The following is a 16,541-nucleotide window of genomic DNA, read 5'->3' on the forward strand; positions in this document are numbered from 1 at the left end:
CTTTTCCTGCTCCTCCTCCTCCTCCTTCTCCTCGTCCTCCTTTTCCTCCTCCTCCTCCTCCTCCTCCTCCTCCTGTTCCTCCTTCTCCTCCTCTCTTCCTCTTCCTCTTTGTCTTTCTCTTTGTTCTTTTACCGCCTCCAGCGTTGAAGGCAAAACTCTCTTATTCTTTTCCACGTCTCACTAGAAAAAGGAGAGTCTCAAGTTGTGACTTGTGACCTCAAACAGACTCAAAGCTGCCTCCTCCCTGGATTCCTCTGGCAGAGGCCAGCTACAACTGTGACCTCAGGCACAGCAAAGGCGGGAGTGCCAGTACCTGTCCGTTGGCCCAAGCGGCCGGGAGAAGTTGTTCATTACGGCCTCAGTGTGACAGCGGGTGAGGATGACCACCGCCTGGCACAGGAAGGGCAGGAACGTGCTCTGCTGCGCAAACGATGTGATGCTGCGCAGGATGTAGAGGATCGGAGGCACCTGAGAGAAGAAGGGGAGAAAGAATGACTTGCTGCATCCTGCACTCTGCAGGGCCTAGCCATGTGCAATGGCCAGAACAAGTCCAAGACACGTGGCAGAAAGTCTCTTACGTTCCAACTGATGTCCTTCCCGTGCATCTCCAGGAAGGTGGTCATCCACTTCCCAGCAGCACGCACACGCACTCCGTTGGCTTTCCGGATCGTCTCCTTGATGGCCGCCATGAAGTCAACGGTGCGTTCTAGGGGGAAGTTCCTGCACACAATCTGCAGAGAAATGAGAAGCGGGGGAGATCCCATCACTGCTCTGCTGCAGCTCTTCCAAACACAAAGCAGTCTTGAGGGCATTCTTAGCTCAGCGGCTTGCCGCTCATTCAGGCGGCAATCACAGCGCTCCTGCTGTCTGTACCCTGCTGTTGATACGGAAGGCGGTTGAGCCTTCTCTCAGCTTCTGCACCCATGGTGTTTGCTTACATGCAAAGCCTACCTCCCAGCAGCCACAGTCACACATGCACACGCACACACAGTCACATACACACACACAAACGCAGGTCATGGCATCAGCTCCTTGCTCTGGGTGCCTGAAGGCCAGACGTAGCTCAGAGCCTCCTGCTACTGGCTGAGAAAAGCAGTCTCAGGGTGACAGCTCATTTTGGAAATGGTGTCAGAGGCTGGGAGCAGCACAGGGCCATGCAGAATTCTATGGACAGAGATCCCACCACTCCTTCCTGGATCCACTTACTCTTGCCATTTTGGACGTGGTCTGGAGCTGAGAGGCGATGCTGCAGGCATGCAGCCCCTCGCACAGGCTCTTGATGTCACCCGTCTCAATGACTGTGTTGACTGTTTTGGCTGGAAAGAGCAGAGGGAGAAAAAGGAAGTCATGCTTCTGGAAATAGGACCGCTTTCCACAGGGGAAAGACAGAGGACAGGATGGGGACAAGAGGTGAACCATGCACGGTGCCTCTCCCTCCTGTAAACAGGGCCCAGCCCGTGGGGCTCTGGTAGTGCTACGGAGGAGGGCAGAGGGCTGAAGCACGCCTGCTCCACTCACCTTGGATTTGCAGAAGGGAGCTCAGACAGGTGACGGCCAGCTGGCGGGATGCAGGCATGGGGTCACACGTCAGAGGCGCCAGCAATCCCACCAAGGAGCCAAAGTGCTCACAGGCATCTCCTCTCTGCAGGGGTGAGAGGCAGGAACAAAGCTGTAGACGGCCCCAGCTCTCCCCAGCTTCTCTCATCTGTGCACAGATGTACACAGCCAGGAAGACAACGGCCCTCATCAGAAAGACCACCAGATGACCAGGGAGAAATGCCTCACATGCATGAAGGAACTGAGACTCAGGGCGGGGAAAAATGTCAATCATTCTGGGGACTCATGACAATAAAACAACCTTTTCTTGGACATCCAATGCATATGTGAGCAGCTTGCTCTTTAAGCGTGTCATGGTTTTATGATTTTTGGTCATCAGTATTCCACACCATAACATCATGTAATGCACTGGGGGGGGTTGGTATGACTTCTGCCAAATGTTCATCCGACGTAGAAGAACTGCATTTCCCCAGAAGGCTTTGCGGTCAGCAAGGAGATATAGCTCTGTGCAAGGTCACCTGATCCTTCTTCTTCGCCTGCTCTTCGCCGTCTGCGCTTCTCCATCTGCACTTCGCCGTCTGCTTTTCTTGAGTCACTCAACTGGACTGCACGTCTCACCTCAGCGTCGTGGTCAGGTCTATCTACCATCCAGACAGACTCTCTCTCTCTCTCACTTTATTTTTTGCTAATACTATATTTAGTAATTCATTTGTTCCTCCTCAGATTGTTGCTGTTGTTTTCAAGTATTTTGGCGTCCCCTGTTTCCCCTTTCCCAGAGGCACGGATCCGCAGATCCCTCCGCCCTGCTGGTCACGGAACCGGGCCAAACCAGCCCGTAAACCGTTGACATCATACCAGACAAAGTTATGGCTCTTCATAAATATTTTCAAAAAGACATCAATAATAAATGCCTCTTTCTTTCTTCCTACATCTGAACCTGTAAGGTTTTATTTTGGAAAATTAAATCTACCTACTCCACAAAGACAGGATGTTCCCTAGATGCCACTGAATGAACTTAGTATAAAGTGATCACTGGGGTATGCCAGGGATGGAAACACTCTCTGATGTGTGGATCCTCTTGCTCTTACAAGACAGAAGAGTCTAAAATGTTGGAAGACATATTAAACAGTTTTAAATATTTGTTGGGGAACAAGAATGAAACTACCACTGAAGTCAGAGTTGTGTATACTGTCTGACCAGGGGCTGGATTGGCCCAATGCTCTTCAGAAGTTACAATTATAACCCATGGTTCTAAAAGATCTTATGCTACAGAGAATAAAAGCCAACTTGACTTCTTCAGTCTAAAGGCAGTTGCTATGCATTCAACCTAAAGGTTGGTCCTGAAAAATACAACCATTTTCTTCCATTCAGCATTTCCACTCTGACTGCCACTTTTCAAACTCTGTTTCACTTGCCTACCTCTTTTGTTGTTGTCACCTTGGACATGCAGGTGTCTTAGGATCTCTCTCAGGCCCCAAAGTGCAGGTTCAGGTAATTCCAGAATTTAAATTTTGCTGCACACATGCAGCTAATCTAATGTTCTTTGTTTGGAAACATTTACTAGTTTCAGAATGGTTCAGTGTGCATCTAGTGGTTGCATTTCAGAGTCTTGCTTTTAAATTCAAGTAAGTGTTTTGACTACACTGTTGCCCAAATTAACAAGCTGCATTTATCTATGAAGCCATGGAAGACAAACCAAGGCAAAAAGACTTCTTTCCAACACAAAGCATTCCTCTTCTATTTTACAGACTAGATTTTGTTTTGTTTTACTATTTAAGAAATACTGGAGACTTACTGCCTCAGCCTATGCCAGCAAGATATTATCACATCGTACATTACAACAACTCTCAGCTTGTTTCTTGTTTATGCTAGTTATAAGCAATGCAAGAAGTCTGGAAAGACCTTGACAATTTTAGAAATTATAATGAGAGCTCTGTGACTGCCTTTGTGCTGGAAAATCATTACAAACTCCCTTCCCCAGGAGCGCTTGCATAACAACCTATAATGAATCATCCTCTTCTTCTTTCTTGCTTTAAGATCTCTCTGGTATGTAATGCTATTAAAGACATGGTCTGAAAGCATGACCCACATTAATCACCAATAGTTCTGATGTTCCCAAAGAAAAAGATATAGATGCAAAGATCTTTTTCACAGATAAAAGAACTGCCTTCTCCTCTAGTAGGTCTAAACATCCCTCATCTAAATATGAAATGGGAAAAAATCTTTAAAATCTGCTTCTGAGTCACTCTTTTTTACATGAGTAGCTAAGATGTTGGCATGCAGATGGTAAAAGACAAAGTTTGTATTCAGTGGTACAGAAAAAAAACACAACCATCTTTGTTCATATTTCACCATTCTGCAATATTGATCTTACTGGGTACTGGGCATGAAGACACTAGTATGAATTACAGAACATACATTTTTTCTGTTCCTTCATTCAGCATGTGTTGTGCTGCAGAGCTACAGAATCGTTCCATTTGTCAGCTGAGTCAGATATATTGTCTCTTAGATGTACTCACTCATTTTTCATCTTTACCTGTAACTTATGCTATTACTGTACAGCATGGCAGAACTGCCTATCCATCATGTGAACACACATTACACAAAACAGTTTTATTAACAAAATTAATAAAATATTTTGTTAAATAAAATAAATAAATAAACTGTCCCATGTGCTGTGAATGCAGCCTATCACCACTCTACTGTATTTTGATATGTAAAGACTAATGCATATTGTAACCATAAACATATGTGTCAGCCACTGCAGAATCAGCTGAAAAGCCTGATCGTGACCTAGGGCTTGTTTGGTGGTGTAGACTGTCACTCATTTCAGAAGGAACTGAAGCCACGGACATCATTACAAATGTTAACCCAGCTACATATTGAAACACTTGATAGGCATTTCAGACCACAAGTCCCACTTAAATCCATTTAAAATAAGGAAGTAAAGAACAGTAGGCTCCAGCATTGTTCATCCTTCTTTGTGTATTAGTTGCTGCAGTAGAATGGTGCATTCTTCTGCAGGTTTACCAGCCCCTCCTGGTTCCTGTCTACCAGAGAGCCAGATTCTCTAGCTTTTCCTAAAAGTTAGGCTTCATACAGTGCACCAATACCTGGACACAAGGTACACAAGCAGGCATCATTGAACACTCCCTGTCTTCAGGTTCAAATGGAGACAGATTTGGCCACAGAAAAGCCCACAGGGTAGCAGTGTATGAGCACAGCCTGTGTGTACCCCTGTGGCCCAGGCCAGAGCTGCAGACCATGGATGGGGGCATTGGTAGGGTAGGAGGGCTGGGGGAGAGCTGCAGCCTGTGGGAAGCCCACGGGGATCAGTTAGGGAAGGATGGCTTTAAGGCTGAGAGTGGCCGTAGACAAGCCACTCTGTCACCAGAGACAGAGCATTATGGACTGACCACAGCCCCCCATTGCCCATTTCCCTGTGCTGCTCATAGGGAAGTGATAGAAGAAAGCAGATGGGAGAGAGAGGTGGTTTTAGCTTACTTTTAATTCTCACTGCCCTATTGTGCTATCAATAGTCAATACATTTTATTATCTCCCTTATGGTAAGTCTGTTTTTCCTATGATGGTGAGCAATCTGTCTGTCCTTATCTCAGCTCATGAGCTTTCTCACAGTATTACTACTGCTGAGTAGGGGTAGAGAGAGAGCAACTCAGTGAGCAGTTGGTGATCAGCAGGTCAGTGCATCACAATGGCACTAATAGCTTCAGGCTGTTTTTATATACTGACAAATTGAGGCCATAAATCTGTACATTCTTGGCACTGCTGGCACCGGTGCATTTCTTAATAGGAGAGCAGAGCCTAGCAGGATAAAAATAAGTAGCTTTTGATTCTCAGAGAACTAATAGAAACAGACATCTATGCTGTGAAAAATTCAAAGGGTGAAAATTTATTTTGAAATCCCAGCCCCACAGAAACCTGCTTTCCCCATTAACTTGAATACTGGAATTCAGCTCAGCTCCTTCTCTCTTTGGTTCACCAGAGATGTCCACACTTCCTATGACAACAGCTAAAGTTCTTGCCCCTGGGGCAAGCCCATGATGCTTCTTTATCCCCGCCCTAAGTAACTACTGCTGGTTGCTGTCAAAGGCAATGTACAGAACCAGACAGCCCTTTTGTCTGAACGAAATGTTCTTATGTTCTTAGTAGATGAAAATGCTGCATGTTCTTTAACACACCATTAACTCACAGGAATAGTTATCTTGCATCAGCACAGATGGATTATCCTTGTCCAAGAGATTTTAATCACACTACAAAGTCACAATTAATTTAATGGACCTTTTCTGGTAGTCTGCTCATTCATGTATCTTTTTAGGTCTGTGGACAGCTCCTGTGGTTCTTAATGCCATATTATGCTGAGCTACTCTGATCTTTCAGTCAGGACAGTTTGGGACCTCATTTGTCTTTCTGGACTCACAGAGGAAATTACAGGATGGTATTAGTGGACCATTTGCTCTTAGCCAATATAAATGAAAGTGGCATCTGAGCTCAAGTAGGCAGATTAAACTAAATATGAAGCATCAGCATGCTTAGGTGAAAGCTAACGATGGGAGGATTTTGACAGTCTATTACTTAAACATTGCACTGAGAGCTCATGAGACGCTAATAGTTTGAAAACAGGAACTGGAGAGAATCTCTTTCCCCCTCAAAACAGGAAACAGCGCTAGAAGGAAACACATGGATCACCAAACCCTTTTCCTACTGCGATCCATCTGAAAAACAATTAGCTCACTCACTCCCATCATTCTTACTGCAATGCTGTTGTAGGGCCTCTACTTCTTATTCCTGTCTAATTTCAAGCCTACATTTACTCATAGATCCTGTATACACAGGAATGAAAATGTCAGCAGTGAGAGTTGTGACTGCTAGCAGCTTGGAAACAAAAGGTCTTTTGCTTCTGTCTGGGGAGCCATTGGCAGATCCACATCATCATCTGCAAGAAAAGCATTTCACATACAGCATCGATGGTAATGTCATGATACACCTTGTGCCTGATCTCAAGAGATCTGCATGGACATATAAACTGAAGGGGGCATGAGCTGAGGAGTCTTGGTACAAGCATTTAACTGCAGCTGAAATCCAGAGCATATTTTCTCACAGATTTAATAAATCTGATCACTTGCTCAGGGGTTGTCTCTCCTTCAGCTCTTTTGCATTATCAGAAATTCATCTGCCTGGACAACAGTGTGGCAATTCTCACTTCAGCTGGTCTGGCAATAAGGACTACAGAATTGGAAAAATGCAGAAGGCTGCAGAAACCGAGGGATTGCAGAGGTTCCAGTTTTGTCTCTCAGCTAGTGCTGGTGGATTAGTGGTCTAATTGTCATTCATTTGACCTGAATATCATTTCTTCTTTATGGTTGACTGAAATATACATGGGGTGCCTGATGGATAGACAAGAATGGCATGTTCTGACTAATGCAAGTCACCAAGTGCTGCGGAGAAGGCAAGTTAGGAAACTGAGAAGGCAGTCAGAAAGAAGCATCTATTTCTTACTCAGCTGATGACCTGGACAAAGAGAGATACTTCACCTCCTGCCATAGTTTCACTACCTCTCCATTCAAAACCTTCTCATATATATCTACTGAATTCAAATTAGGCATTTTGAGCAGTTAAAGGATTATTTAATAAATAAAAAAAGCATGGGGAAAAAAAACCATAACAAATAATTAGTTTCCTTTAAAGGCAACAAAGAGCTTTAGGTGCCTATGAAGACCTACAGAAGGTAACTCAGGCCACTCAAGTGATAGCCTGCCCCTCTTGGTAAAGTGCATAAGAACCCAATGAGAGAAGCAAAGTTCCTGTACCTCTTAAAGATTAAACCAGCTTAATAGCTTTGAGGCTGTTTTTTATAAAGAAGGTGGGGTTTTTGTCACTCCTGCATGACAGGATAGAGCCTAGAGCATTTGGCCACAAAGGGAATGACTTTTTATTTTTTAAATTTAAGCTATGTCAAGCATGGTTTGAGCTTAAGCAATTATTCCAGAAAAGTACCTCTGTAGTCAGGCTGCCAGTGCCTGATCAGGAAGGGAAGCAAAAAAGATAAGTAGTTGCTCACCCAGTGTCCAGAAGTAGGCAACTGTGCAGACAGGAATGCAAAAGTCAGGAGCAACAAATTATTTAGACAAGTAGGAACCTGACCTGTGAAGAAGCTACACTGGAGTCCCAAATCTACTTCCCACTTTGTGCCTGTATTAGTCATTAGACCATGGCTGGCATCCCCAGCACAAGGAAGACGCAGAGCTGTTGGAGTGGGTCCAGAGGAGGGCCACAAAGATGATCAGAGGGCTGGAGCACCTCTCCTGTGAAGAAAAGCTGAGGGAGCTGCACTTGTTCAGCCTAGAGAAGAGAAGGCTCTGGGAAGACCTCATTATAACCTTCCAGTACTTGAGGAGAACATATATAAACACCAGGGAGACCAACTTTTTACACGAGCACATGGTAAAATAGACAAGGGGGAACTGTTCTAAACTAAAAGAAGGGAGATTCAGGTTAGATGATATGTGGTAATTCTTTACTCAGAAGGCGGTGAGGCACTGGCACAGGGAAGCTGTGGTGTCCCATCCCAATGTCTTTCTTCCCAGAAGAAAGAAAAATTGGTTTGATTCTGTGAGAGAGTTAGAATTATACTCAACTGGAACAGAACCAAGAGCTCCGAGGGAATGTGGTGAAAGTGCTGGGACGTTGCCAGGAGCCCCTGGGGAGACATCTAACCCTCAAAGGCTGTTGAGTTTGCTGTGTTTTTGATTGGCACTTTGTGGTTTGTTCATTTCTTACCCTTTTCACTTCATTTATCTTAATAGCCCTAATGGCTGAAATGAAAAACAAAAGCTCAAACCAAGAATTTACCTTGTGTTGCCACCTGATGTGATATAATGTGACATACAGTGCCAGATGCAGTCACAACCTATATCCGAAAATAACCGAGCATATGTTATTACATGAAATAATATTAAAATTAAAACTTTAAAAGCAGTAGCTGCTGGATGCAAGATGCCTTCTTCAATAGCTCTCATAGCACTCTTGTTGGAATATGTTCCTTTTTCACTGTTCATAGACACTACAATTGACTCAGCTCCCTTTGCAGTACTCTGTGCAAATCACACAGCTTTTCTGCACCAACCCATGGCTTCTAGAGGTTGTACTTCTTAATTGGACATGTACCTCTTACTGAGCATTTTCCCAGGTCAACGCATGTGATGGGCAACACCAATAAGCCACCACTGACTTTGGTAGAGGCATTTCAATGGCCACCAGGTTCAGTGATTCTTCTTGGTTTCAGGGAGCTGATGTGGAGAGCTGCACCTGCATTTCTTAGCCCAAAACAAATTTCAGGGCCACTTGAAATAAGTATGACTTCTTCTGACTGTCATCTGGACAGCATAGAAAGATACAAAGGAGCATAGCATTATGTTTGCTATACAATGAAATCAGCTGCTAAAAGACTTCCTGTGAAAAGGCTTTAGGTTTTCACTAAAACCGATAACCATTTCTACAACAAGATGCTTTTCTGGAAAAAAAAAAATAGAAAAGCCTTTTTACAGTTGCAGGAATGAACCGAATGTGATGACATACATTGCAGCAAGCAGTCTGTGATGGGTGTCTCACTGTATTTTAGATCAAAAGAGCTATGTGTATTTTTCCAGCTGAACCACCCTAGGTGGATTGTTTAAACTTAAGAGGTCAAAACTGCATTATTCATTCCAAGATATTATAGTAAAGAAGCAGTTTAAGATGAGAGGGTTTTTTTATATATAAATATGCATAAATACACACACATTCCACTGAGTGAATAGAAAAAGTAAATATACTTCTGCAGATGCTGGAAATTCTTTCTTTGGTCACATACTCTTTTTGCCATCAGACTTGTTTCATATGATCTAGCTGTGCAGTCATACATCTCTGTTACCAGAGGACTTTGAAACTTTTCTATCAGTAATCCCAACAGTTGCCATGAAGACATGCATCCAGGCTTTAGAGCCATTTTTATTTCCCACGAGATCATTAATCTCCTCAAGAATTTGAATCTCTCTGATATCTAGAAAACTGAAGAACTTGGTTGACTAGGACTGCATTCACTTTTATGGACTATCTTAGCTTTTTTACAAACAGATTATTTCCTTGCATTACTTTGCAGAGTCATGGATATTACTCACACACTGGCCTTAGTAATATTGTGCTCTCAAATCTCTTTCCTATGTCTGGCACATTCGTATGGGAACCTTGCATCCCAAAGCACCATCTGTTCACTGTAAGCTGAGTTAAGTGCAGAGCATTCGGCCTCTGGAGTGCAGGGCAAAAAAGAACTTCCAGAAGTTCTAAATCTGTAATCTCCACGTCAGTCCTTCTAAGGGATGCTGTGACTGGCTTTAAACCACACATGCAAATATTCATACGCACACTTAGCAGGAGAAAGAGAAAGGAGAAAAAAGAGCCGTTGTTTCATTCCATAGAATGGAATGAATTTGTGGAATGAATTTGTGATCAGCCATCATAAAACTTCAAATTCTAAGCATTTTTCTGTATAAAACTTTGCTAAAAATGAGAAAATTTTGGAATCTACCTTATCAATTTATGGAATTTTGCTTTCAGTTTCACAAGCTACTGTGTCTTTGAAAGTGAGATCAAAACAGATCAAATCCTATTGAAAATCAAACCTAATAAGGGAGAATAAGGGAGTTACATAATACAGGCTTTTTATGAAGATACTCTATTCATTGTTCATTACCTGACACTTGAACAAGCTTCAACCATCAAAGGTCATGCTAAAACACTAAGAAGCAAAATGCAACACAAGTCATCTGCAGAATTGTGAAGATCAATCAGTAATTGGTGCCTTTGTCAAGTACATCAGCGAATGTTACCACTGAATGTATTGAACTTCCCTCTTCATACCTGCAAGGATAACAAATAACTTGTCATGTTAATTCCAGAAATGTAATTAGCATTAATAGTTATGTAAAGTAAGCAATTACTTTCAAAGCATGATGGGTGCAAGCATAGTTTCTTAACAGTAACCACTGAGTGTTCCTATCTAAAATCATCTTAAATGACTCATGTGATACTACTTCTACATTTCAACCAGTACAGGACACTGAGTCAACCCCAGTAATTGCTTCCACGGAAATAAAGCCCTCAGAGGCAGTTTTCCAAAATAAATAATCTTTCTCATAATGTGAAAAAGCATGTAATACAATCACAAATTTGTTTGAAATTTATGGATTTAATTCTCACTCTGGAAAAATTTGGTCTTTGCACATTCCATTCCACCCCATTTTTCCTTTAGAAACTACATTTTACTTTTAGTGTATGTGTCTTGGCAGAGATGCTGAATAGAGTTGAAAATTACCCAACTACTCAGAAAAAATATAACCTTTCTTTTTTACAAATCTAGAAATATTTGTATTGCATTTTCCAGTGGATTCAAGTTCAGATCTTAAAAAAAAAAAAAATTTGACTGTACTGCATCCAAAATTCATCACTGTCTTCTATAGTATGAAAGATGCTGTTTTAAAGACATAAAATATTTTTTGTAATATTCAGAAATGCTTTTTGACCAAGTAACGAGATCTGCAATGTATGCAAATATAAACAGCCTAAAGCATCCAAACTCACTGTAGGAAATAATTTCACGTTGAAAAGCAGCAAAAAAATGGTCCATAGTATGCACATAGATTGTGAAAACATCTTTGGTTGCAGTTCATGTCAGAAGAAAAGATCTAACAACAGAAAGGAATAGTAAGATACTGACACTATCAAGCAACAGATGGAAATTGCTGGAAGACATCCGTGATTAAATGGAAAGGGAAATCTTTACAATTACTAAGGCAGCAAATCTCTATGGGCATTCAGCCACCTACATATTCTTTACACATATATTCTGTGAGTTCTTTGAGTTCATATGCTCACAAGACTTCAGACTCTAAGCTTGCATCACTGAATTGCAAAATACATGGAAAAGGCATAAAATCTCTTGTGAAGAACCTACCATACACATGAAATATATAATTCTCTGCTTTACCATGAGGGAAATAGCTAATGACACCTGAAGAGCAGAGGTAGCTTAATACAGTGCACTTGTGTTTGCTGTTTCTTATGCCTGGTGAACCTAGAACCTATATGAATCAAAGGGCACTGGGAAGTTACCGGAGGTTTGTTTTTTGTTTGTTTTTTTTCGTGCTTTTCCTTAGTGGTTCACATGTTTTTCCCCCTTCTTTCCAGTAATTTTCTGTAACAGTTTAAATTACTTATGTATTTATGCACAACTAATCTAAAACATTTCACATATTTGAGGCGCAAAGTGTTTCTGAATAAATCTACAAAACATAAAAGTATGTCTAAGTCATTAGAAAAAAAAAAAAGGTAAACATAATGTAATATTTCTGATAATATCCCAGGAAAATGTACCCCCCCAGTGAATGACACAGGCAAGCTGGTAACAACAGACAAGCAGAAGGCTGAGGTAGTTGACAATTTTTTTGCATCTGTCTTCTCCGATAACTGCTCAACACAGAGTCCTCAAATGTTTGGTTTGGTAGGAGTGCACTGGGAAAGCAACGTCCCTCCCACTGTAAGTGAAGATCAAGTTTGTGACAACCTGAGGAACTTGACTATCCACATGTCTATGGGTCCCAATGAGATGCATCCAAGAGTCCTGAGAGAATTAGCTGATATACTCACCAAGGCACTCTCAATAAAATTAGAAAAATCATGGCAATCAGGTGAAGACCCTGGTGACAGGAAAAAGGCAACATCACACTCATTTTTAAGAAGTGTAAAAAGGATGACCCCAGGTATACTAACCTCTCAATCTCACCTTTGTGCTGGGAAAAATCATGGAGTGGATCCTCGTGGAAGCTATGCTAGGGCATGTAGAAGAGAGGGAGCTGATATGGCAGATCCAGCATGGCTTCATCAAGAACAAATCCTGCTTGACCAATCTTGTGGCCTTTCATGACGGTGTAACTGCATCAATGGATAAGGGAAGAGACACTAAAATCATCTATCTAGACTTCAGTAAGGTCTCTGACATGGTACTCCACCACATCCTTCTTTCCAAGTTGAATAGACATGGATTTGAAGGGTGGACTGTTCAGTGGATGAAGAACTGCTGCAGGATCAAGTCTAGAGAGTGGTGGTCAATGGCTCAATGTCTGCATGGAGAACAGTGATAAGTGGCATCCCCCAGGAGTCAGAACTGGAACCAATACTCTTTAATATCTTCATTAATGACACTGACAGTGAGAATGAGTGCGCCCTTAGCAAGTTTCTAATGACACCAAGCTGTGGGGTGTGGTCAGCACACCAGAGGGATGAGATACCATCCAGAGGGACCTAGACAGGCTCAAGCGGTGGGCCTGGGAAAACCTCATGGGCCAAATGCAAGGTCTTGCATTTGGGTTGAGGCAACATCCACTACCAATACAATGTACGGAATGAAAGGTTTGAGCCCCAGCAAAAAGGGCCTGGAAGTACTGGTGGATGGAAAGCTGGACATGAGCCAGCAATGTGCCCTCACATCCCAGAAAGCCAACTGTATCCCGGGCTGCATCCAAAGAAGTGAGGCCAGCAGGGTGAAGGAGGTGATCCTACCCCTCTACTCTGCTGTAGTGAGATCTGCCTGGAGTACTGCATCCAGATGTAAAATCCTCAGAGCAGGAGAGACACAGACCTGTTGGAGCACATCCAGAAGGGGGGCCACAAAAATGATTCAAGGGATGGAACACCTCCCCTGTGAGGGCAGACTGAAAGAGCTGAGGCTTTTCAGCCTGGAAAAGAGAAGGCTCTGAGGTTACCTAATAGCAGCCTTTCAATATCTAAAGGGGAGCTACAGGAAAGAGGGGACAAACTCTTCAGCAGGGTCTGTGGTGACAGAGCAAGAGGAAATGGCTTCACAATTAAAGAGGATGGATTTTGGTTAGATACAAGGAGAAAGTCTTTTACAGTGAGGGTGGGGTAAGGCAGTGGAACAGGTTGCCCAGAGATGTGGTAGATGCCCCATCCCTGGCAACTTTCAAGGTGAGGCTGGATCAGGCCCTAGGCAACCTGATTTAGCTGTGCATGTCCCTGTTCATTGCAGGAGCACCAGACTAGATGACCTTCAAATGTCTCTTCCAACTCTAAGGATTCTATGATATCCCAGACTCCTTGTGTTTCAGTAACCAGAAGACTTGTAATCAAAATACTTGCTTTTGAACATCCTGTCACACGGAAATTGTTACAATATACTAGAGAATCAAAAGAGAGAAAATGTAATCATTTTATTACTATGAAAAACCTGCCTCAGAGGGTTCTCAGAAGGACTCTGCAGGGAAAGAGCAAACAATCAGCAGAGGGTCCCTATCTCAGCAAAGCATCCTGCAATCTGTGCATGCCTACTCCCTCCTCTGTATCAGAACACATCAGAATGAGCCTTGAAGCCAAGGTATCACCTAGAATAAATTGTGTTCTTTGTCTTCAAACATTTGCTGTTGTTTCATGCGCATGTTTTGTATTTCCCTCAAAACACACTGCTCAATTGGTTCCAAGTCTGCAGCATCAAAAGCCTCGGTGTAACATTCTTGAAAGCTGCACTGAATCTGGGAGGGTTACACTGATGAGGCCACAGACAGATGTTTAATATAATGCTAACTGTACTGAGTTAGCCCTTTGTACAAGTGAGGTTTTGTTCTCCTGCACAGGCACTTCACTGCAAGATTCACAGAATTAGAGGGGTTGGAAGGAACTTTTGGAGATCATCTATTCCAACTTTTTTCTAAAGAAGTTTCCCTGCAGTGGGTTGCACAGGAAAGCATCCAAATGAGTCCTGAATATCGCTAGAGAAGGAGACTCTTCAACCTCTCTGGGCAACCTGTTCAGTGCTCTGTCACCTTCACAGTCAAGAAATTTCTTCCTCTTGTTCATACGGAAATTCTTGTATTCTAGTTTGTGCCCATTGCCTCTTGTCCTGTCACTGGGCACTGCTGAAAAAAAGCCTGGCCTCAGCCATTTGACTCCTATCCTTTAGGTATTTAGAAGCATTGATCAGATCCCCCTCAGCCTTCTCTTCTCCAGGCTGAGCAGTCCCAGGTCTCTCAGCCTTTTCTCATACAGGAGATGCTCCAGGACCCTCATAACCTTTGTGGTTTCCACTGGGCTCCCTCCAGAAGTTCTGTCATTCTCGAACTGGGGAGTCTAGAACTGGACACAGTGATCCAAATGTGGCCTCACCATGGCAGAGTAGAAGGGGATTTAAAACTGTGTACCTATGAAGTTGCTACTGTTCTCCCTCCAGCAAAAACATACGCCCTTGTTTGGCTATCCTGACATGAGAGGTTTCATGGGAAGTACTCTTAAATGAGTTGCATTTTAAGCTTTTGGAAGCTGGTAACACAGAATCTTCTAAAATTTTGAATTAAAACTCTGGATATTCTGAGCTCCATCATTTCTAAAATTTTAAATACTCTAGAACCACTTCTTAAGCAAACCTACCCTTCTTAGAGGGCCAAAGAAAGAATAATTATTTGTGATATTTTGCATTCCAACACAAAATGAGGAAAATTTCATCAAAACCTCATACATATTTGGTATATCTTGGGTCTCCTACAGTCTGCAACATACAGAAACCCCAGATACCACATCACACCTGTGCCAAACCCTGTCCCAAAGGGAGGATTTCTCCCTTACCCAATAACTCTGCAGCTGAGCTCCATCCAGCATCTCCAGCAAAGGTTCCAGGCTAAATTCTCCACTCTCAGCTAACAGTACTGCCCAAATCAGGGAAAAAATTTGGTCTGCAACTTCTCACAGGTGTGATCATTTGGAAGCTCTGACTGTAAGATCAACAGACAAAGAAGACAGCCTACATATTACACATAATGTTTGTGCTTCAGATTCCAGCATGTCAAGCTGAATGTTTTTAAACATCGAGAGTTAGTATTTCAGCCATTGTATTTGTAGGGGTTGGAAGGGACCACTGGAGGTCAGCTAGCAAAGTCATTTCCAAGCAGGAGTCTTCCTTGAAGCAGAGTGCCAAGAATTGTATTGGTTACTAGAGTTAAGGATCAGCACTGGATTGAAAGAACAGGTTTCTGTGTCTCAGACTGTATTTTTTTATACATATCTAATCTTGTTCACAGCTGAAAAGCTTTGCTGACTTATTTTACACTGACTGTGTAAGCCAGTACATTCCTGGGTCATTTGACAGGACAAGGGGAAACAGCTGGAAACTGCAGCATAGGAAGTTCCGCACAAATGTGCGCAAGAACTTCTTTACAGTGAGGGTGACGGAGCACTGGAACAGGCTGCCCAGGGAGGTGATGGAGTCTCCTTCTCTGGAGATGTTCAAGACCTGCCTGGATGCCTATCTGTGCGACCTGCTGTAGGGAACCTGCTTTGGCAGGGGGTTGGACTCTATGACCTCTGGAGGTCCCTTCCAACCCCTACAATTCTGTGATTCTGTGATTCTACATTAGTGTTCCCCATCTAAACTTCATTCATTTCAAAGTGTTCCTCAGCGTTGCGTTTATTCAAATGAACTTTCCTACAAAAAATTTATTAAGTCTTAGAAGAACTATTATTTTCACATTCAGATTCATCATCTCTTTTCAGGGTCCTTTCCCTAATTTGTTAAGATAATTTTGATTTCTAATTTTATCCTTCACTGTGATTGCTGTACCTGCAAAGTGTACTTTTTTTTTAATTCTTGTTTCATTTCTATTCTTTTCTTTCATTAAGACATTAATGGAAATATGACGAGTATCAAGCCACTGAAGAATTTCACAGTAGTTTCAGCTAATTCTGATTTTCCTAGTTTCTTTATAAGACTATTATGAGAACAAGATATGACTACGTCAAAGGCCTTCCTCAGGCTGTGATCATCTTCTGTTTAGTGCTTATCCCCAAGCACAGGGTTAAACCAGCTGGCCTGTTGTTATGTTTTCTGAAGATGGAGGAGCTGCTGGTGAGTTTTTGAGAGCCTCCTC

At 42.6% G+C, this 16,541-nt stretch overlaps 1 protein-coding gene across 1 annotated transcript; it reads right to left on the minus strand.

Annotated features, from left to right (window-relative positions):
* Nucleotides 1–82: 82 nt before the first annotated feature.
* Nucleotides 83–1,680, minus strand: LOC122156182 (maestro heat-like repeat-containing protein family member 2B). The gene is made up of 5 exons (XM_042810750.1): nucleotides 1,519–1,680; nucleotides 1,207–1,316; nucleotides 579–731; nucleotides 314–468; nucleotides 83–180 (listed from the first exon to the last, which is right to left on the minus strand). Exons 1-5 carry the CDS (start codon nucleotides 1,574–1,576, stop codon nucleotides 129–131), a joined length of 528 nt encoding a protein of 175 aa, XP_042666684.1. The 5' UTR covers nucleotides 1,577–1,680; the 3' UTR covers nucleotides 83–128.
* Nucleotides 1,681–16,541: the final 14,861 nt, after the last annotated feature.

The sequence above is a fragment of the Centrocercus urophasianus genome, unplaced genomic scaffold (genome assembly GCF_019232065.1).
Source record: "Centrocercus urophasianus isolate 14NV4802_14NV808 unplaced genomic scaffold, USGS_Curo_1.0 seq_12, whole genome shotgun sequence".
Lineage (NCBI taxonomy): Eukaryota > Metazoa > Chordata > Aves > Galliformes > Phasianidae > Centrocercus > Centrocercus urophasianus.